The sequence below is a fragment of the Rhamphochromis longiceps genome, linkage group LG9, assembly GCF_057381845.1.
Source record: "Rhamphochromis longiceps isolate RC_006_pf linkage group LG9, R_longiceps_female_GT1.1, whole genome shotgun sequence".
Lineage (NCBI taxonomy): Eukaryota > Metazoa > Chordata > Actinopteri > Cichliformes > Cichlidae > Rhamphochromis > Rhamphochromis longiceps.
This window is the reverse complement of record NC_140565.1, coordinates 14,575,132-14,598,005: the sequence shown is the minus strand read 5'-3', so window position 1 is coordinate 14,598,005 and position 22,874 is coordinate 14,575,132. Positions and strand designations below refer to the sequence as shown.

The window sequence follows — 22,874 nt, the reverse complement described above, 5'->3', positions numbered from 1 at the left end:
AGTAATTGCATAAATTGCAAAAAAGTGCAATAAACTACAACGAAATATAAAATCGTTTTTGTCTTTTTAACATATATTTCTAGTTAGAGAAATTTAAGAGGCTTATCCCTCAAAACTGTAAATACAAAAAAGTTGCACAAAACAGTTTCCCACCACAGGAAATTTATTTTAAGTGTCTTCATAGTTTTATTTTTGAAATACACCAATTTTTATATACTGCAGGAAAAACAAAAAATAAATATTATAATCCAAATTTGCAAAAAAACAGCATGTGCATCAAAATAAACTATTTCCAGCAGTGCAATATGAGTCCTGAGCATCCCAGAAACGACACGGAAAGTCATAAAGTCAAAGATAACTTTTAAAGACACAAGTATAGGCTCATGAGGCCTTGATGGTAAAAAACTACATTTCCGCGAAAATGACGTCACTTCCGGTTTCGGGCAGGTCATGGCGGACATGCGATAGTTCGCGCTGATGGACGTAGGAAGTGTTACAAACAGCTGATCGGATCGGCAAAGCGTGTTTCTGGAATATTATGTTTTTGTTGCTGCAAGTGCTTTTTATGCAGTTTTTGCAAAGCTTTATGTGGAAGGAAACTGACTTAGGACAAGCTGATGGCATAAGATGTAAGTACAACTCCTTCGGTTTCATATGCAAAAACAATTTTTTCGCTAGCTTACGTGGTTGCAGTGCTACCGGGATTTAAAAATAGTTACGCAAAACAGAGCGTGCCCGCTCTGACTGGTTTTAAAGGGTTAAAAGGTTATTCAAAATGTGCCAGAGCTCCTAATTTAAGTCGACTAAAGCGCTTACATTTATGAAAGTGCTGAATGAATATATATGAAAAAGTGTCATGAGTTAAGAGCAAAACTAGAAAAGTGCTACATAAATGCCAGTCCATTTCACTTCACTCAGGAAAAATCACAATCTGTAAAACTCTTTTCTGGCCATTATCCAATGTCACATCTCAGGACTAGAATGAAGCCTGTGGCACACCTTGTGACACTGGAGGAGAAGAGAGCAGCGGCAGGGTGGAGCACCAGCTTTAAACTCATGCACAAGAGAAATGTCAAATAAAACAGGTTTGTGATGAGAGAATACTGAGAGAACACTGAGACAACACCCAGCCACAAAGTGAACTCACTTAGTTAAAGATAACAGGGGAGCACATGCACCTAACCAGCAGGACATTTCTTCCTTCTAAGTTAAATGAACAGATGGATGGAAGTTAAAAGTTCAGTTTTCTATTTTGATGAGCACCGTTTTTAAAAAAAGTGTTGTTTTCATATTCTTTCTTTGAAAATCTATAAAGTTCCTGTTCATTTTCATTAAAATGACTTTTACATAATTGTTACCGTTTTATTTAAGATCTTCTAATGCTTATACTACACTGTACACGTCAACAAAAAGCTTAACATTGAAGGTCATTTTCTTCCCACTACTTACTATTTATGACGGCTTGGACCAATAATGTATTTCAATATGTTGCACACTGATCTCTTGCACAAAATCACTAACACACACCACAAATCCCACCAGTGATTCACTTCCTTATAAACCATTGAGTCAAGGACTAAAGCAGTGACGTACCAAGCCCCGACACAGTATTTCTGCAGCACAGTGATGCGGTCTTCAGCTTCAAACGGACCATCATTAACTGCTGTTGCTCACAGAATTGTACAGTTTGAGACAATTACATCACGTCCAATCAAAATTACAGTTCTGCACTTTTAACACTGTCATCTTTGCACTGATATTACAGGAAAAGTCTTAGAAGTAATGCAAATATTAGTTAAACAGGAGCCAAAATGTAGTTTAATTGCATTCTGTTTTGTTTGCTAAAAAATCCATAATTTATTTTAATAAATCACATTTTTAAGCTCCTGTATAACTTAATTCCAGCAGGTAATGGTATGGGATGAGATTCACTTTTATTAGCTGAATCAATTTTGGTTCCTATATCATCATCATTTGATAATAAATAAAAACCGTTCAAGGGATTAAAGAAAAATATTTTTCCATGTTATTTATCATCAGTTTACTAGCGATTGAATTTTACAAAGGCCCAAATATTGTGCGTTTATTATATTTAATTGTAGTTAAACCAAGTCTTCAGAGATTATTCTCACAGCAGAGCACTTTATGGTTTGATGATGAATCCAAAGAACAGAAGAAGTCTAAGTGGAGGCAAATTCTTGTATGTTTTTGGTCTGTTATGTTTACAAATGTTAAATTACTAGTAAAGGGAGACCACACCATTGTTCATGTTTAAACAAATTTATTCATCACATTTATTCATGAGACAGACATAAAATTGTGTCACACAGAGAAAAATACAGGTTCAAAGCACCACAACGTTAGCCTGATATCAGACAGAATTATCACATGATGTTAAACAGAAGCTGTGACTGGGCAATGATAATGAAGCAGTTCATTTCAAAGTTGTAGATTCAAGCTGCTCTTCATACTTTTGGCCAATACAAGCTTTAACACTTCAGAAAGCTTCATTTGGCCATCACTAACAGCAGTACTTGTAGTCTGGAGTATAAGTAGACTAGACTAGAGTGCAATCAAATACACCTGCCTTCAGTGAACCCAGCCCAATCACAGCCACTGGCTCACAGCAGTTGTGAAACAAACCCACTCACACATCAGTGGCCATTTCCCACAGTAAATGTGGAGGTGAGTTAATATGCAGATGATACCAGGCTACCATCTTACACAGCTGATTACAAATTTATAAACGACCTCTTGCAGCATCACTTTGATATCACTGGTATAAAGAAACTGAAATCCTGCCGCCCAATACTACAAACAGGTCATTATCTGTGAGATTACACTTTTTCTTCAGACATCAGTGGTTAAAATGATAAATTGCAAACAAAGATGAATATTCAGAAAGATAAGGTGGAAGGTTTTAGGAGAGCTCATTTATTTGACCACTTTCTAAATGTTTTTTTTTTTTTTTAAGTTTTCTAAACAATGAATCAATGAATGCGGATCAATGAGGGAAAAATGATTTTTTCAGTCCTGTGCATTCTTGCCTACACCAACTCTAGGCCTTAAAATCCACTCAGCAGTTTACCCTGGTATAATTGGCTTTTCTACAGTGAGTCATGGCACCACAGATGAGCTGAGCCATGTGGACCATATAGACTTGTGGAGTTCTGGCGGCAGCCTTGAAGGAAGTCTCCCCATGGCAGAGCTCACTGCATGGGTGGGGAGTGCTCTCAATAAGGAGACGAGGAACAACATCTTTGAGGCTGCTGAAGCTGTTTCCAGCTCTGTCACAGAGGAACAGTTTTGCTGTCCCACAGAACCAGAATGTCAAAAGCACTATGTGTGAGAATGAAGAAAAGACCCAGGTGGTCAAAGGAAGGACCCGGGGGCTGTTCTCAGACAGCCAGATAAAAACCTCTTGTCCATCACTTTAACCAAAAATGTTACCATGACCCACGGGAGATGACAGAGGTGACAGGACTGACCTACAAACAGGTGAGTGTTTTTCAAGGTTACTAGAACATGAGAAACTGAATTCATTTTGAATTTTGGGTCTATTGTACTCATTAAATATTTTCTGTTTTCTTCCATCTTTAGGTGAAGACTTGGTTCAAAACAGAAGGAAAAGTTTAGGAGGAGTCCAGATTCTCAGCATCTCAATCAGGGCGTCCCACTTCATGCAAGTATCTCCAATTATTAAACAGAACTGTTTTTAATTCAGTCATTATCTTGGGAATTAATTGCATTTGGTGAAATGTATTGACTATAATTACACAAGAACTGACTCTGCATCTTTCAGTGATTCAGTTTCAGGGAGTACACCCAACACCTGGAGGTAAACTCAATCACAAATGGTGCAAATTATCAGGGCCCCTATCATCATCCTGTGGGCAAGGTTGTGCCTGGACCTCAATGGACCCTCCACAAAAAACAACAACAACAAAACAAACAAAAAAAAAAACAACAACAACATACCAGATGTTTGGCTGGTCGATGCCACTGGACAACTGATATGAATTCAACCCTGTTGTTTTAAACACTGGTATGAATGTAAACAAATTCGGGCTTCACAATACAAGTTTTGAAGGAGCAAGTGGAGAGCCTTGCCAGCTGCTAATGCTCCTTTAATTACAGACACTAATGTATATCAGCTTTTTTGTATTAAATTTTACTATTTCTGCTTTTATGTAGCTCAACATAGCAGAGTCTCAGATTTGATCTCTTTTAGTAAATAGAAGTCAGGGTAAATTTTAGGTCCTTTATTTTTAATCCATTAGATTTTAGAAATATTTGAATTCAGTCGGCTCTGGCTATTGTAAATACATTTTAGTCTATCCAAAACACAAACTGGAAAATCAGAGAGAGCACCATCACAGGTTTTTTTATATAACATTAAGAGATGAAAATGTGTTGTTTCATTTTCCAATAATTGTAGAAATAATGTAGATGATGATTGCAACACCAGTGTCTTCAGCATTGCATTGAATGTAAACAACCCCGGACTTCACAGTGCAAGTTTCTACACAAAGTGGAGAGCCTTGCTAACAGCATAAAGATGGCTGTAGCTGCTGTTACTGCCCCTTTTATTTGTGAATTCTCATTCTGGAGCCTCAAGATGAGGATTTTTGCCATACTGGTCTCAAAAACAACATGGCAGAAATATGATGCGTGGAGGTCTGATTGTGAAACCACATGCTGGTGGTTTCCAGAGAAATTTAAAGCACTTCCACATCTGTGTTTTTCCAACATGGAAACTAGCTGGCACTGGCAGCATATCAGGTTTGCTGTAGATTTTATCTGACAGCCATTTTAAATGTTCTGTTCATGTTTCTTGACATGACAGAGGCTGTATTTGAAAGACTTTGTGCACACATGTCTTAATTACACCTGTTAATATTTTTATGCTAAACATGTTTTAAGGCTGGAGGTTAGTCCAGGGTTTTTAATAAATATTTAAAGCCAATGATCTAGACCTGCATCTTTTCTGCTGTAAATATTGACTTTGTTAAATGAAGCACTGCCCGTTTCTTGACTGCCACCTTTTCTAGTCCCAAATATTATTGAAATGCATGAATTTGTTGAAACTCAGAAATCTGGTGCAGTGTCTACACCTGCCAACTACAAAGAAGCATGAAGCCTGTCATGAAGTCAAGCTTCTTGTTCAAAGCCTTTACGTGCTTCCTCTAGGACACTGATATGGTTAGCAGATGTAGTTCAGAGGAAAGAAAAGAATTCCTACAAGGTCAGTAGATCTGTAACACAGTCTGGATTTCTTTAGGATGGAAACGTTACTTTTCAGAGACAGAGCTCAGCAAAAACTACAAAAGTGGGTTGTCCATACCAAAATAATCTAGATGGATAAACTGCACCAAAGGCAAGAGGAGAAAATATTGACACAGTACTGTGCAATATTTAACTTCTACAACTTCAGCTACACCAACACAAGGGAGGAAGTGGCCTTTCTTTACCCCTCCACCCTCTTTAACTGACCCAGTGTTTGGATACAAACAGGAAGCTCCATCACTGAAAAAGGTGTTCAGGTAAGGCAGGACCTGCTCCTGTCAAGCCACAGTGCTCAAATTTATCTGCATCATGTGCTGGTTTTCCTAAACTTCCTCCTTCAGTTCTGACAACAAGTCTTCGCCTAAACAAAAAAACAAAAAAACCGACAAGAGAAAAAGGAGGGATGATTATAACTATATGGTCCACATGGGTCAGAATATTTACCGTTATGCTTTGGCACAAGTCACTTTAGAACATTGAATGATACCAAAAAAGTAATTAAATAATGGCTAAATTGCTCACTCTTATACAGAATAGCATCACACAAACACTCTGCATTTTGGCTGCATTCATAAAATTTGCCACCAGATTTCACTTGAACATTGCTCATTGGGCAACAATGCTGAGTACATACCTGTTGAGATTCTGATTGATGAAAGCCATCAGAGTCTTCCAGTCTGCCATTTTTGCAGCTTCACAGACTGGAACACAAAACTGGTTTAAGTATCTCTGCTGGAGCAGGTGGTTTGTTGCAGAGGTTTCGAAGCATCTGTTTAAACCATCCTGTTTTGCAGCATTAACAACCACACTGATGTCAGGCTCATCCTGGTTCACCACACCTGAATCAAATGATTAGGTCATTACCAGCCTCTGGAGAACTTCAAGACATGTTGAGCAGCTAATTTAGCCATTTATTTCAGCCTTGTTGGATCAAGGACACATCTAAAATCTGCAGGAAACCAGCTCTTGAGGCCTGGAGTTCCCTACCCCTACTTTAGAGCATCTCTTTGTCAGATGCCGTGGCGAGAGACAAAGAAACTGACAACGAGTAGTAGATTTTAAGACGAAAGCCGTTTATCAATTCAACTGAGAGAAAAGGACCAAAATCAAACTGTTAACTAACCAACATCCACCTTTAATTCAAGACAGTGTAATGTTCCAAGAGTTTCTGCCACATTCATGTAGGGAGAGCTGAAGCTCTTTTAAAGGCATGTAGGTCAATCTCAACACCTTCTTGACCAAACCATTGACTGCTGAGGGCCTTTTTAACTGAGGCCAGAGTGAGTGCAATGTGCAAGATCTTCATCTGAGTGGATCTATACCAGATTGATGTTGAAATGTGCCAAAGAGATTTAAACAGATGCTCTACACCCAACCATCTGATTCATGCTTCCCAACAGCTTAAACCAGTTTCTTCAAACTGGACTGAAGTGGACTCCCTGTTCAATTGTGGAGGGAGAAAGCAGTGTCAAGATTTCAGTACAAACACCATCATCGGTGCCCACGCACATTCAACTCTCAGCAATCAGCAGCAAACAATCCTGCAGACCAACAGCCCCAAACAGGCTATGCATGCCAAATCTTTTCAATTAACAGGGCAGCTTATTGTGCACATCCACCAGTAAATGAAGCTTCTAACTTCACTTCAGCAATTATTTAACCGTCAGGGCCTACCTCCGTGTCTGGATCCACATCTGCTGACTTTAATCCTCTCCATCCTTGATGCCATGCTCCATGTAGAGATTCTTCCATAGATGGATTTTTGTTGGCAAATTTAAGCAACTTCAGGATCAAATGAAAAGTTGCTGAGAAGGTGAGACTGGACCTGAATACTTTTGTGACGCCTTCCACAAAAACAGTGATTCACTGAGACAGAAAAGAACTTTAAATCTTTAACAATAACAGAAGAAAACTAAGGGAAACAAACTAAAGCGAAGCACGCAAGTAGAGCTGGGCGATAGAACGATAACGATATGTATCGCGATATAACTTTTACTCGATAGAGAAATTAAGCTATCGCGATACACCTCGCCGCTCTTGTCCTCTTAAAATTAAAAAATCCAAACTAAGTAGCGCAGAGCCGAACCAATCACAGCCGCAGTGTCACGTCGCGTGACTTGTTACATACAGCACAAGTGCCAAGCCGCACGTGTTTGTTTGGGAAGCAGCCAGCGGGTAATGGAGCCAGCGCGTAATGGAGGAAATGAGTGTGCCGACTAGAAAAATCAACCGAGCGTGACCGAAGAGAAAACAGATGATGGTTCCAACGCCGGAGAGATTGTCGAACGGAAGAGCCATAGAAGTTCTGTAGTGTGAAGGTATTTCGGCTATTTCAAGTCTGACAAAAAACAGAGTAGCGTGCACTGTAAATTGTGCCGAAAGCAAGTCTGGAAATACAATAAACTGGTGCATGCGTCACACTGTGCGCCACGTTATTGTTTCGGTGAAATGAATTTCTACAATACTGTTAATTCTACTCTCTGCAGTGTTTAAATGCTTACATATACACACAGTTACTGTCCGTCCACACATACGACTCGGTTCTGCTTCTATGCCCCAGCTTTGTTTACTTTTTCCCACCGAGGCTTCTAGACTTCTGATTGGCCAACATTTCTGCACGGTTAGGAATCTAGCGCCACCTGCTGCTTTGGCATGTTCATAGCAGCGTTTTCCTTCATTTCTGCCTTTATGTGTGGACGGGATTATTTTTTAAAACGAAAACGGAAAATCTCCGTTTTCAAAAATACCCGTGTACGTGTGGACGTAGCCTCAGTCTCTGACTGGAAGCGCTAATTCGTCATTCGGCTTTTGTCAGACTAAAGTAACTGTTAAAACTGTTTGAAAAGCTAAGCTATACAACAAGGAGAGATTGAGAATTTCCTTTTAGTTCTCAGTTTATTTGATATTGACAAAAGTTAGTCAGTTTTGTCTGTTCTTCTGTAAAACAAACTAAGATTTATTTTTAGAATTAATATTTTGTTTCTAAGTGGAATTGACAATTTAGTCTGTTTTTGTTTGTTCTGTTTTGAAACTTAAACGCTTTAGCGGCTGCCTTTTGTGTAGTTTGCAATATTTGCCTTTATTTATCTGAAAAAGTCTCATGTTCCTTAAGTACATCTACCCTGTTGAACTTATTATGGGAAATAAATATTTAAATAAAAACAAGCTGCTGATTATTTCACATTTTACTTGTGAGCAACGGCACATTTAAATCTTACAAATATAGTTATTTGGCTTATATCGTGATAGATATCGTTATCGCCTGAAATGAAAAAAACATATCGTGATATGAAAAAATCTCATATCGCCCAGCTCTACACGCAAGAGAACCAAAAACTCAGCAATCCTCTCTGCTCCAACTGACACTGCATGAACAGGTGCCTAAAATAAGCAATCAATACCGCCCAAATCACATGACCCACCATAAACTATCACAAAATACTTTCAATACAAACCTCTTAAACATAACCATCAGAAATGACACAGTTAACAACAGCATGAAATCTGTATATTAAGTTCAGACAGGCCTCTTACAATCATGATCTACAATATTTGGTGGGATTGTTGAAAAGTGAGTGAATCTTTCAGAAATCTTGCTGCCATGTTCTTCTTCTTTGGGTTTGGCAGGCTAGATGCATCAGTGGTGTGTTACTGCCATCTACTGTTCATTATTTCCCAAGTCAGTCTTCTTCTGATTAAAAAGGCTGGACTCAAGCTAGAAGCACAAAGTCAGCCTCAGATCCCTCCATTGTCTTATATAGACTAGCACTGTGTAGATATTGTAACTGTCTTTGTTTTAGTGCAGCAGTGCAGGTTCAGAAGTGTGTGCACGTTGAACACAGTTTCTCCAGCTGATCCAAGCTCTCTGAACAACTTTCTTCATTGATGGAAATACTTTTTGCACTCAGGATTTTTCTGACTGTATTGGTGCTGCCATAGTCACATTTGCCATCTTGGTGTTTTCCTGTGAGAGCCAGCCCACTCATGAATCCATGGCAGCCAGGTCTCAGTCTGATAAATATAAGTGAGTCTCATCTTTTGCCAATAAACAACATTCAAAGTGCGACCTTGAGAGAACATTTAGGGCCTTTAGAATCCCTGAAGGAGAATGATAGACTGCTTTGAATTGAAAGAAGACAACAGAAACTACAATTACTACTTTTACAACTGAGGTGTGCAGAAGAGCATCTTTGAATGCACATCAGCAAGATGCAGCAGAAGACCACACCAAGTACCACTCATGTCAGCTAAATACAGGAAACTCGAGCTACAGGTCAAAAAAACTTGGAAAGTTGGACAACAGAAGATTGGAGAGATGTTTTCTGGTGTGATGAGTTTCAATTTCTGATGTAACATTTGAAAGGTCAGAACTGACTGTGTGCCATCTTCTGCTGAATGCTTCAAGAAGGATAAGTCATGTCACAAAGCTCTGACCATCTGGAGCTGGTTTCTTCAACATCACAAGGACTTCTATGGGCTCAAATTGTGGTCATAAATATTTTGTACTTGTAAATCAATTTTGTATGTTTAAAATGAATTTGTGTGTGCCAAGTACAAAACTGGTTTACAAGTACAAAATATTTATGACCACAATTTGAGCCCATAGACTTCACTGAACTCAAATACAACGGTGCAGCTTTAGGATGTGGTGTAACAGAAGTTTCACATGATTGATGTGCAGCCATCTAATTTGCAGCAACTGTGCCATGTTGTCATGTCAACAAGGATGAAAATGTCTGAGGAGTGTTTTAAGCTTGTTGTTGAATCATGATGACTCAAAGAAGATCTGAAGGCAAAAGAAGATCCAACCTGGTGCTACCAAAGTGTGACTAATAAAGTTGCCATGTTCTTTATAACATTTCTTGAAAATGTGACATCATCAGCAGGAATCTTCTGGCTGTAATTTCTTCAGAGGTTGACGGCACTGTAATCGAACACACCAAGTTTGTTTGTAACATTTAGATGATAAACTCAAAGTATTTGAGCAGGCATGAATGACTTCGTGCCTGTCATAGTTTCAGATATACAGTGTTAGATTGGGTTGGGCACCTCTGGTGTTATCATCATCTAATAGCTGAATGTACAATATCAATCCACGTTCATTCAGTTAATGATTTATTCATTAATCTGTATTCACTTTGAATTTCTTTGCTCACATTCAGAAAATTAAAAAACACCTCATGGCATAATGCTTTTCAGAAACTCTCAAAGGCAACATTACATGGATTATTAGACTCAGTGCTGCTCATTTATTAACTTGATGTTTCATTCCTGCAGCTCCTCTGTTCTGACAGCTCCACTCAGGCTCTGCTGGACACCACCGTGCTCCTGCTGCAAGGCGCCTGGTTGCTGGTACGCTTCCCAGTCATGATCATCGGTGGGATTGTGAGCAAGAACCTGGCAACCTCCAGCCACCATGCCCCATCCGTAACATCCCCTGACAGATCCCAACACAGCCCTGATACAAACATACATGCCCATCAGGAGCATCCTACACTTTAATTGAGCTGACTTCAGGTGTTCAGTAAGGGGAAGATTTAATAACATTGCATGTTTCATTTCAAGACTTCAGTTTCATAGGGCAGAGAGTAGAAAAGGTGACAATAAAATGCTTTTTGGAGGCTTTACTCCAAACATCAGACTTGTGAATAATTAAAAGCAAACCCAACATTTAGAGTCTTAGGAAGATAATCACAGAGGCAGAAACTTTTCAATGTATCATTTCGGGTTTTTTAAGATGAAGTATTCAAAGCTAGGGATGTTATTTGAGGTATACCTGGGAAAATCTTTGATCCAGGTCCAGATTCTTTAGATGAACTTTAGTGTTTAGTCATACTTCCAGCCTCCTTTATTGACGTTGCCTGGTGGCATTGACCAGCCAAACATCCGGGGCGAGGTGGGGAAGGTCCATTGAGGTCCAGCTGCAAAATGGTCCACAGCATGATGATAATATGCACCATTTGTGATTGAGTTTACCTCCAGGTGCTGGGTATACAACTCCCTGAGTGGGGGCTGTCCCTCTCCCTGAAATTGAACCACAGATTCACTGTCAGTAAAACCAGAATACTTCTTTTAAATTATTGACATTACATTTCATTAAATACAATCAATTCCCCAGATAATGACAGAATCAGAAACAGGGCTTTTCAATAATAGGAGATACTTACATGAAGTGGGACGCCCTGATTCACATGCTGAGGATGTGACCTCCTCCTAAACTTACTCCGTCTGTTTTGAAACCAAGTTTTTACCTAAAGATAGAAGAAAACAGAAAACATTTCATGAGTACAATGGACCCGAAATTCAATTTCTTAGATTCTAACAAGTTGAAAAACACTCACCTGTTTGTAGGTCAGTCCTGTCATCTGTGCCAGCTGTTTCATCTCTCTTGGCTCATAGTAATGTTTCGCATTAAAGTGTTAGACAAGAATAATCAACTGTCTCTCTGTGAACACCACCCGGGCCTTTCCTTTAGGTTTCTCTGGAGCAGTGCTGGGAGGGTGCAGAGTGGCAGTGATGTTGCCATCCTGGCTTCTTGGGACAGCAAAATCTTGTTTCTGCTCTGAGACTGAACTGGAAACAGCCTCAGAGGTATCAGTAGTTTTGTTGATCATCTCCATTTGTAGAGCACTCTCCGCCCATGTAGCGAGTTCTTCCAAGGAAAGACTCCCTTCAGGGCCGCTGACATATCTCCACAAGTCTGTGAGGGTAAAGACACAATAGGACAAGTAAGCACAAGTCTATATGGTCCACATGGGTCAGTTACTTATATGTTTTGGCACGACTGACTTTCTAATAGAAATAATAAACAAAAGTTAAATTGATAAGTCTTAAATCCCAAAAGGTCTCAGACTGAAGAAGTCACAAAACATTTCTCCCATTGAAAACATTACATCCAGGTGAACTGAATCAACCTTTACGGATTTACTTACCTGATGACTGAGCATGCATCAACACAATGCTGAAGCTGTTTCCAGCTCCATCATGGAGGAGGAACTGGTTTTTGCTTCCCCAAGAAACCAGGAGGGCAGCAACACTGTAACAAGTACTACGTGTGTGAAGGAAGAAAAGGCCAAGATGCTCAAAGGAAGGACCCGAGGGCTGTTCTCAGACAGCCAGTTAAAAACTCTGGTCCAGCACATTAATCAGAAAATTTACCCTGACCCACAAGAGATGACAGAGTTGGCAGAGCTGACAGGACTGACCTACAAACAGGTGAGTGTTTTTCAAGGTTACTAGAACATAAGGAACTGAATTCGTTTTGAATGTTGGGTCTATTGTACTCATTAAATTTCTTCTGTTTCCCTCCATCTTTAGGTGAAGACTTGGTTTCAAAACCGAAGAAGAAAGTTTAGGAGGATTCCAGATTCTCAGCATCTCAATCAGGGCGTCCCGCTTTATGTAAGTATCTCCAATTATTAAACAGAACTGTTTTTAATTCAGTCACTATCTGGGGAATTCATTTAATTAGATGAAGCGTATTGATTATAATTTAAAACAAGAACTCTGTATTGTGGTTTTACTGACTGTGCATCTGTCTGTGATTCAGTTTCAGGGAGCATCCTCACTCAGCGAACAACTGGACATCAGCTTCATGAGAAAGGGTGCAAATAATCAGGCCCACTATCCTGATGCTGTGGGCAATGTTGTCTCTGGACCTCAATGGACCCTCCACAACTCACCCCAGATGTTTGGCTGGTCGATGCCACCAGGCAACGGACATTATGATTGCAACACTGGTGTCTTAAGCACTGCATGGAATATAACAACCCTGGACTTCACAGTGCAAGTTTTTACAGAGAAAGCGGAGAGCCTTGCTAACAGCTAAAGATGGCTGTAGCTACTGTTACATCTCTCTTTCATTTCTCAACTATCATTCTGAAGCCTTAAGATGAGCATTTCTGATATACTGGACGCTAATGTTATTTTTTTTATGTTTTCATTTTAATGTAAACTTATTTAAAAGTTAACACAGAGGCAGGTTTGATAAAACTCAGTGAACTTCTTCGTCATTTACACTTTTACAAAACCAGGAAAAATTAGCTTGGTCATAGTTGGTGGGGTAGATTAAGGCTTGTGTGAGTGATTGATAAAGTCCACTTTTTATATGGTGTAACTGTTGTAAAGTCAACATGAATCTGTAATGATTTTTCTTCCAATAAATGAGGACTTTGCTAAAACAAAATACTTTCTCCATGCGTCATTTTTATTGAGTCTCAAACATATTTGGTGTTAAAAAGTGTAATGAAATCTCATGTTTGGTTTCTTGTCACAGGTGGGTGTGTGCTTTCTCCTTCACACATCAGCCAAGGTGGAGAGCCTTACAACAGTTAATGTTCAATATCACAGATATTGTAAATAGTAGCTGGTATCAATGACTGAGCTGACAGGATATCAGGATTCTGATCTGTTCTGTTTTCTGTACTTTTAGTAAATGGTAGGTATGGGGTGAACATTAGGCCCTTTATCTTAAAACCCATTGATTTTAGAAATATTAGAATTCAATAGAATCTGTGGCTTCTGTAAATACCTTGATGCGTGCTCAATCATCCAGGTAAGGAAATCCCAAAAAGTTGATTCTGTTCATCTGGACCTAACGTTTTCAGTAGGACAAACTGGTGTATATCATGATTTTTATGGGTATTTCTCACTGGTGAGTTGAGAACAGTTTTGCTTGTTCTGCTTTCATGTCAACTAGATCTGTGTTAGATGATTTTGATTTAACTTCTTGCTCTGGTTGTTTCAGAAAAGGCAACCAAGTTGATCTTTGCACCGATGATTAATTTACTTTCTATTATCAGAAAATTTGTACACATAGTTTATAATTTCAAATGTATCAGAGCAAATACAGCTCAGTTTTAAATATGTTTTGCATGGAATCTGCATTATTTCAGTGAGTATTGAAACCTGATATGTATAAAAATGTTTTAAAATAAGCCAAATTAAACCAATATTACATACAAACAATGACTTACACCTCTAATTTAGATCTTTGTGATCATGTAGAGAACATTACTGAGTTTATAAGGTAGCAAATGGTAGTTTCACCTCTACATTGTAAAACAATAGCAAGGCTAATGAGCCACACCAACGCCCATCATAAACCCCATAGACACATGCATCTGGCCCCCTCTGGCTTATTCAGAATTAGAGACACACCTAGTTCACCCAGTGACCACTAAACATACGCTAATGTGTCTTTTAGAGTTCCTGTATCACACCCTGCTACCTCTGATTAATTATCAAGTCAATGCAGACAGTTGGCACCAGGGCCATGAGAGATAAGTGAGGGTAAAGGTGTTTGTATTGACATGTCTTAATTTGAAGTAACTGCAAAGACACAGAAGTCATATTGTTTGCAGACGATACAAAGTTATTGTGGAAGTAACATGGAACAACTTCTGAATGAACTAGAAAACCAATTTAAGAAATTGAAGAGTTTTTCTGCAATCATATTTCACTGGATATGAGCAAAACAAAACTCATACTATGTTGGAGTCGTAGAAATTCTATCATTAATAAACTGATGATAAATAACAGACTTACGATCGTAAATAAAACTGCTTCAACAGAACCACCAAACCCACTTTTCAGCCTTTTCATTAAATACTCTTAAATTTAAAGACTTGGTTGACCTCAGACCTCTACACACAATTTATAAAGCAACAAACAAATCTTTGTCCCACAACATTTAGAACTTGATCAGGATAAAAAAAGAGAACGAAAGAAATAACATGTAATGTATGTCTGTATGTCTGACAGCATATCAGGTTTCTGTGAGTTTTTAGTAAAAAAAAAGAAATCGTTCTTCTCTTCATGTAGCTCAATCTAGTCCTATAGAATTAACCCAAAACTGATTCAGCCAATAAAAGTCCCACACCTTTACCTGCTGGAACTAACTTACATAGGAGTATAAAAAATGTGACTTTTTAAACTTCTTATCTATTTTTCATCAAACAAAACAGAACTGTACAGTTTCTGACTCAGGAGTATTGTTCTTAAGTCACTCTAATGATGCTACTGGAGTTAAATACAACTCTGGTTTACAATGTGTAGAATAATAAAATTCTAACTGCACTTTCTTTTTTTCAGACCTGAGAAACAGTATTTTAAAGAAATGTAAATGATGCCAGTTGGTAGAAACTGCCTGACTGCTTTGTAAAGTAACTCACAAAAGAAGAAGCTCAACCCCCCACATTCCTGCCCACACCCACAAACCTCCTTAAAAGCCCAGAATTGCTCTTAAGTCAGTCTTAGGACACATAGCACCTTCCTGCCTGGTTTGGAGCTCTTTCAGCAGATATACTTTCTCCAGCTTTCCTGTTTTAATCACTGGGATTTCAAAGATGGAAGATTATGGGATGCACTTTTCTCCAGGTATGTACTCAGCATTGTTGTCTAGTGAGCTAATGTGAACAGAGTTGGCTAACCTCGAAGACATCTTTGAGCAAAAATACCCTTTCACTCTGTGTTGTAAGTCCTGATGGCAGAAGTCACCATTTCTCCCTCCACAGCTGAACAGAGAGTCCACTTCAGGACCATCTGGGCTTTGAGTCACTTTTTAAACTTTCTAATTGGCAACATCTGGTGGCACATTTTAATAATTCAGCAAGTAAAATCAAGTGACATTGTGTGTGGGAAATTGATTAAGGCTCATCAGTTGATCCCTTTTGTATTATTTTCTGTTAAAAAACTCAACTGTGCCAAAACATATCAGTAGCCACGGTGACCCATGTGGACCATATATATTTGTGCTTACTTAGCCTCTGTCTTTCTGTCCTCATAGACTTGTGGATTTCTGGCAGCAGCCTGCAAGGGAGTCTTCCCTTGGAAGAACTTGCAGCATGGGCTGAGGCAGCTCTCGCTAAGGAGATGAGCAACAACATGTCTGAGGCTGCTGAAGCTGTTTCCAGCTCCGTCACGGAGGAGGAACTGGTTTTTGCTTCCCCAAGAAACCAGGAAGGCAGCAACACTGTCACAAGTACTATGTGTGTGAAGGAAGAAAAGGCCAAGGTGCTCAAAGGAAGGACCCGAGGGCTGTTCTCAGACAGCCAGTTAAAAACTCTTGACCATCACTTTAATCAGAAAATTTACCCTGACCCACAAGAGATGACAGAGTTGGCAGAGCTGACAGGACTGACCTACAAACAGGTGAGTGTTTTTCAAGGTTACTAGAACACAAGGAACTGAATTCGTTTTGAATGTTGGGTCTATTGTACTCATTAAATTTCTTCTGCTTCCCTCCATCTTTAGGTGAAGACTTGGTTTCAAAACCGAAGAAGAAAGTTTAGGAAGATTCCAGATTCTCATCATCTCAATCAGGGCGTCCCGCTTCATGTAAGTATCTCCAATTATTAAACAGAACTGTTTTTAATTCAGTCACTATCTGGGGAATTCATTTAATTAGATGAAGCGTATTGATTATAATTTAAAACAAGAACTCTGTATTGTGGTTTTACTGACTGTGCATCTGTCTGTGATTCAGTTTCAGGGAGCATCCTCACTCAGCGAACAACTGGACATCAGCTTCATGAGAAAGGGTGCAAATAATCAGGCCCACTATCCTGATGCTGTGGGCAATGTTGTCTCTGGACCTCAATGGACCCTCCACAACTCACCCCAGATGTTTGGCTGGTCGATGCCACCAGGCAACGGACATTATGATTGCAACACCGGTGTCTTAAGCACTGCATGGAATATGAACGACCCTGGACTTCACAGTGCAAGTTTTTACAGAGAAAGCGGAGAGCCTTGCTAACAGCTAAAGATGGCTGTAGCTACTGTTACATCTCTCTTTCATTTCTCAACTATCATTCTGAAGCCTTAAGATTGGTATTTCTGATATACTGGACGCTAATGTTATTTTTTTTATGTTTTCATTTTAATGTAAAGTTATTTAAAAGTTAACACAGAGGCAGGTTTGATAAAACTCAGTGAACTTCTTCGTCATTTACACTTTTACAAAACAAGGAAAAATTAGCTTGGTCATAGTTGGTGGGGTAGATTAAGGCTTGTGTGAGTGATTGATAAAGTCCACTTTTTATATGGTGTAACTGTTGTAAAGTCAACATGAATCTGTAATGATTTTTCTTCCAATAAATGAGGACTTTGCTAAAACAAAATACTTTCTCCATGCGTCATTTTTATTGAGTCTCAAACATATTTGGTGTTAAAAAGTGTAATGAAATCTCATGTTTGGTTTCTCATCACAGGTGGGTGTGTGCTTTCTCCTTCACACATCAGCCAAGGTGGAGAGCCTTACAACAGTTAATGTTCAATATCACAGATATTGTAAATAGTAGCTGGTATCAATGACTGAGCTGACAGGATATCAGGATTCTGATCTGTTCTGTTTTCTGTACTTTTAGTAAATGGTAGGTATGGGGTGAACATTAGGCCCTTTATCTTAAAACCCATTGATTTTAGAAATATTAGAATTCAATAGAATCTGTGGCTTCTGTAAATACCTTGATGCGTGCTCAATCATCCAGGTAAGGAAATCCCAAAAAGTTGATTCTGTTCATCTGGACCTAACGTTTTCAGTAGGACAAACTGGTGTATATCATGATTTTTATGGGTATTTCTCACTGGTGAGTTGAGAACAGTTTTGCTTGTTCTGCTTTCATGTCAACTAGATCTGTGTTAGATGATTTTGATTTAACTTCCTGCTCTGGTTGTTTCAGAAAAGGCAACCAAGTTGATCTTTGCACCGATGATTAATTTACTTTCTATTATCAGAAAATTTGTACACATAGTTTATAATTTCAAATGTATCAGAGCAAATACAGCTCAGTTTTAAATATGTTTTGCATGGAATCTGCATTATTTCAGTGAGTATTGAAACCTGATATGTATAAAAATGTTTTAAAATAAGCCAAATTAAACCAATATTACATACAAACAATGACTTACACCTCTAATTTAGATCTTTGTGATCATGTAGAGAACATTACTGAGTTTATAAGGTAGCAAATGGTAGTTTCACCTCTACATTGTAAAACAATAGCAAGGCTAATGAGCCACACCAACGCCCATCATAAACCCCATAGACACATGCATCTGGCCCCCTCTGGCTTATTCAGAATTAGAGACACACCTAGTTCACCCAGTGACCACTAAACATACGCTAATGTGTCTTTTAGAGTTCCTGTATCACACCCTGCTACCTCTGATTAATTATCAAGTCAATGCAGACAGTTGGCACCAGGGCCATGAGAGATAAGTGAGGGTAAAGGTGTTTGTATTGACATGTCTTAATTTGAAGTAACTGCAAAGACACAGAAGTCATATTGTTTGCAGACGATACAAAGTTATTGTGGAAGTAACATGGAACAACTTCTGAATGAACTAGAAAACCAATTTAAGAAATTGAAGAGTTTTTCTGCAATCATATTTCACTGGATATGAGCAAAACAAAACTCATACTATGTTGGAGTCGTAGAAATTCTATCATTAATAAACTGATGATAAATAACAGACTTACGATCGTAAATAAAACTGCTTCAACAGAACCACCAAACCCACTTTTCAGCCTTTTCATTAAATACTCTTAAATTTAAAGACTTGGTTGACCTCAGACCTCTACACACAATTTATAAAGCAACAAACAAATCTTTGTCCCACAACATTTAGAACTTGATCAGAATAAAAAAAAGAGAACGAAAGAAATAACATGTAATGTATGTCTGTATGTCTGACAGCATATCAGGTTTCTGTGAGTTTTTAGTAAAAAAAAAGAAATCGTTCTTCTCTTCATGTAGCTCAATCTAGTCCTATAGAATTAACCCAAAACTGATTCAGCCAATAAAAGTCCCACACCTTTACCTGCTGGAACTAACTTACATAGGAGTATAAAAAATGTGACTTTTTAAACTTCTTATCTATTTTTCATCAAACAAAACAGAACTGTACAGTTTCTGACTCAGGAGTATTGTTCTTAAGTCACTCTAATGATGCTACTGGAGTTAAATACAACTCTGGTTTACAATGTGTAGAATAATAAAATTCTAACTGCACTTTCTTTTTTTCAGACCTGAGAAACAGTATTTTAAAGAAATGTAAATGATGCCAGTTGGTAGAAACTGCCTGACTGCTTTGTAAAGTAACTCACAAAAGAAGAAGCTCAACCCCCCACATTCCTGCCCACACCCACAAACCTCCTTAAAAGCCCAGAATTGCTCTTAAGTCAGTCTTAGGACACATAGCACCTTCCTGCCTGGTTTGGAGCTCTTTCAGCAGATATACTTTCTCCAGCTTTCCTGTTTTAATCACTGGGATTTCAAAGATGGAAGATTATGGGATGCACTTTTCTCCAGGTATGTACTCAGCATTGTTGTCTAGTGAGCTAATGTGAACAGAGTTGGCTAACCTCGAAGACATCTTTGAGCAAAAATACCCTTTCACTCTGTGTTGTAAGTCCTGATGGCAGAAGTCACCATTTCTCCCTCCACAGCTGAACAGAGAGTCCACTTCAGGACCATCTGGGCTTTGAGTCACTTTTTAAACTTTCTAATTGGCAACATCTGGTGGCACATTTTAATAATTCAGCAAGTAAAATCAAGTGACATTGTGTGTGGGAAATTGATTAAGGCTCATCAGTTGATCCCTTTTGTATTATTTTCTGTTAAAAAACTCAACTGTGCCAAAACATATCAGTAGCCACGGTGACCCATGTGGACCATATATATTTGTGCTTACTTAGCCTCTGTCTTTCTGTCCTCATAGACTTGTGGATTTCTGGCAGCAGCCTGCAAGGGAGTCTTCCCTTGGAAGAACTTGCAGCATGGGCTGAGGCAGCTCTCGCTAAGGAGATGAGCAACAACATGTCTGAGGCTGCTGAAGCTGTTTCCAGCTCCGTCACGGAGGAGGAACTGGTTTTTGCTTCCCCAAGAAACCAGGAGGGCAGCAACACTGTCACAAGTACTATGTGTGTGAAGGACGAAAAGGCCAAGGTGCTCAAAGGAAGGACCCGAGGGCTGTTCTCAGACAGCCAGTTAAAAACTCTTGACCATCACTTTAATCAGAAAATTTACCCTGACCCACAAGAGATGACAGAGTTGGCAGAGCTGACAGGACTGACCTACAAACAGGTGAGTGTTTTTCAAGGTTACTAGAACATAAGGAACTGAATTCGTTTTGAATGTTGGGTCTATTGTACTCATTAAATTTCTTCTGCTTCCCTCCATCTTTAGGTGAAGACTTGGTTTCAAAACCGAAGAAGAAAGTTTAGGAAGATTCCAGATTCTCATCATCTCAATCAGGGCGTCCCGCTTCATGTAAGTATCTCCAATTATTAAACAGAACTGTTTTTAATTCAGTCACTATCTGGGGAATTCATTTAATTAGATGAAGCGTATTGATTATAATTTAAAACAAGAACTCTGTATTGTGGTTTTACTGACTGTGCATCTGTCTGTGATTCAGTTTCAGGGAGCATCCTCACTCAGCGAACAACTGGACATCAGCTTCATGAGAAAGGGTGCAAATAATCAGGCCCACTATCCTGATGCTGTGGGCAATGTTGTCTCTGGACCTCAATGGACCCTCCACAACTCACCCCTGATGTTTGGCTGGTCGATGCCACCAGGCAACGGACATTATGATTGCAACACCGGTGTCTTAAGCACTGCATGGAATATGAACGACCCTGGACTTCACAGTGCAAGTTTTTACAGAGAAAGCGGAGAGCCTTGCTAACAGCTAAAGATGGCTGTAGCTACTGTTACATCTCTCTTTCATTTCTCAACTATCATTCTGAAGCCTTAAGATGAGCATTTCTGATATACTGGACGCTAATGTTATTTTTTTTATGTTTTCATTTTAATGTAAAGTTATTTAAAAGTTAACACAGAGGCAGGTTTGATAAAACTCAGTGAACTTCTTCGTCATTTACACTTTTACAAAACCAGGAAAAATTAGCTTGGTCATAGTTGGTGGGGTAGATTAAGGCTTGTGTGAGTGATTGATAAAGTCCACTTTTTATATGGTGTAACTGTTGTAAAGTCAACATGAATCTGTAATGATTTTTCTTCCAATAAATGAGGACTTTGCTAAAACAAAATACTTTCTCCATGCGTCATTTTTATTGAGTCTCAAACATATTTGGTGTTAAAAAGTGTAATGAAATCTCATGTTTGGTTTCTCATCACAGGTGGGTGTGTGCTTTCTCCTTCACACATCAGCCAAGGTGGAGAGCCTTACAACAGTTAATGTTCAATATCACAGATATTGTAAATAGTAGCTAGTATCAATGACTGAGCTGACAGGATATCAGGATTCTGATCTGTTCTGTTTTCTGTACTTTTAGTAAATGGTAGGTATGGGGTGAACATTAGGCCCTTTATCTTAAAACCCATTGATTTTAGAAATATTAGAATTCAATAGAATCTGTGGCTTCTGTAAATACCTTGATGCGTGCTCAATCATCCAGGTAAGGAAATCCCAAAAAGTTGATTCTGTTCATCTGGACCTAACGTTTTCAGTAGGACAAACTGGTGTATATCATGATTTTTATGGGTATTTCTCACTGGTGAGTTGAGAACAGTTTTGCTTGTTCTGCTTTCATGTCAACTAGATCTGTGTTAGATGATTTTGATTTAACTTCTTGCTCTGGTTGTTTCAGAAAAGGCAACCAAGTTGATCTTTGCACCGATGATTAATTTACTTTCTATTATCAGAAAATTTGTACACATAGTTTATAATTTCAAATGTATCAGAGCAAATACAGCTCAGTTTTAAATATGTTTTGCATGGAATCTGCATTATTTCAGTGAGTATTGAAACCTGATATGTATAAAAATGTTTTAAAATAAGCCAAATTAAACCAATATTACATACAAACAATGACTTACACCTCTAATTTAGATCTTTGTGATCATGTAGAGAACATTACTGAGTTTATAAGGTAGCAAATGGTAGTTTCACCTCTACATTGTAAAACAATAGCAAGGCTAATGAGCCACACCAACGCCCATCATAAACCCCATAGACACATGCATCTGGCCCCCTCTGGCTTATTCAGAATTAGAGACACACCTAGTTCACCCAGTGACCACTAAACATACGCTAATGTGTCTTTTAGAGTTCTTGTATCACACCCTGCTACCTCTGATTAATTATCAAGTCAATGCAGACAGTTGGCACCAGGGCCATGAGAGATAAGTGAGGGTAAAGGTGTTTGTATTGACATGTCTTAATTTGAAGTAACTGCAAAGACACAGAAGTCATATTGTTTGCAGACGATACAAAGTTATTGTGGAAGTAACATGGAACAACTTCTGAATGAACTAGAAAACCAATTTAAGAAATTGAAGAGTTTTTCTGCAATCATATTTCACTGGATATGAGCAAAACAAAACTCATACTATGTTGGAGTCGTAGAAATTCTATCATTAATAAACTGATGATAAATAACAGACTTACGATCGTAAATAAAACTGCTTCAACAGAACCACCAAACCCACTTTTTAGCCTTTTCATTAAATACTCTTAAATTTAAAGACTTGGTTGACCTCAGACCTCTACACACAATTTATAAAGCAACAAACAAATCTTTGTCCCACAACATTTAGAACTTGATCAGGATAAAA

General features: G+C 38.6%; 1 protein-coding gene and 1 long non-coding RNA gene across 2 annotated transcripts in view; both read left to right on the top strand.

Annotated features, from left to right (window-relative positions):
- LOC146662034 (uncharacterized) overlaps positions 1-3,627 on the top strand; it is a 7,417-nt gene extending 3,790 nt beyond the window's left edge. The window contains exons 2-3 of the long non-coding RNA XR_014913297.1: positions 3,114-3,498; positions 3,601-3,627. This is a non-coding gene — a long non-coding RNA (uncharacterized LOC146662034). The remainder of the gene's footprint in view (positions 1-3,113; positions 3,499-3,600) is intronic.
- A 10-nt stretch (positions 3,628-3,637) lies between these two features.
- On the top strand, positions 3,638-13,394 carry LOC146662033 (homeobox protein DLX-6-like). The gene is made up of 3 exons (XM_085418415.1): positions 3,638-12,501; positions 12,604-12,687; positions 12,836-13,394. Exons 1-3 carry the CDS (start codon positions 12,232-12,234, stop codon positions 13,112-13,114), a joined length of 633 nt encoding a protein of 210 aa, XP_085274541.1. The 5' UTR covers positions 3,638-12,231; the 3' UTR covers positions 13,115-13,394.
- The last annotated feature ends 9,480 nt before the right edge of the window (positions 13,395-22,874 follow it).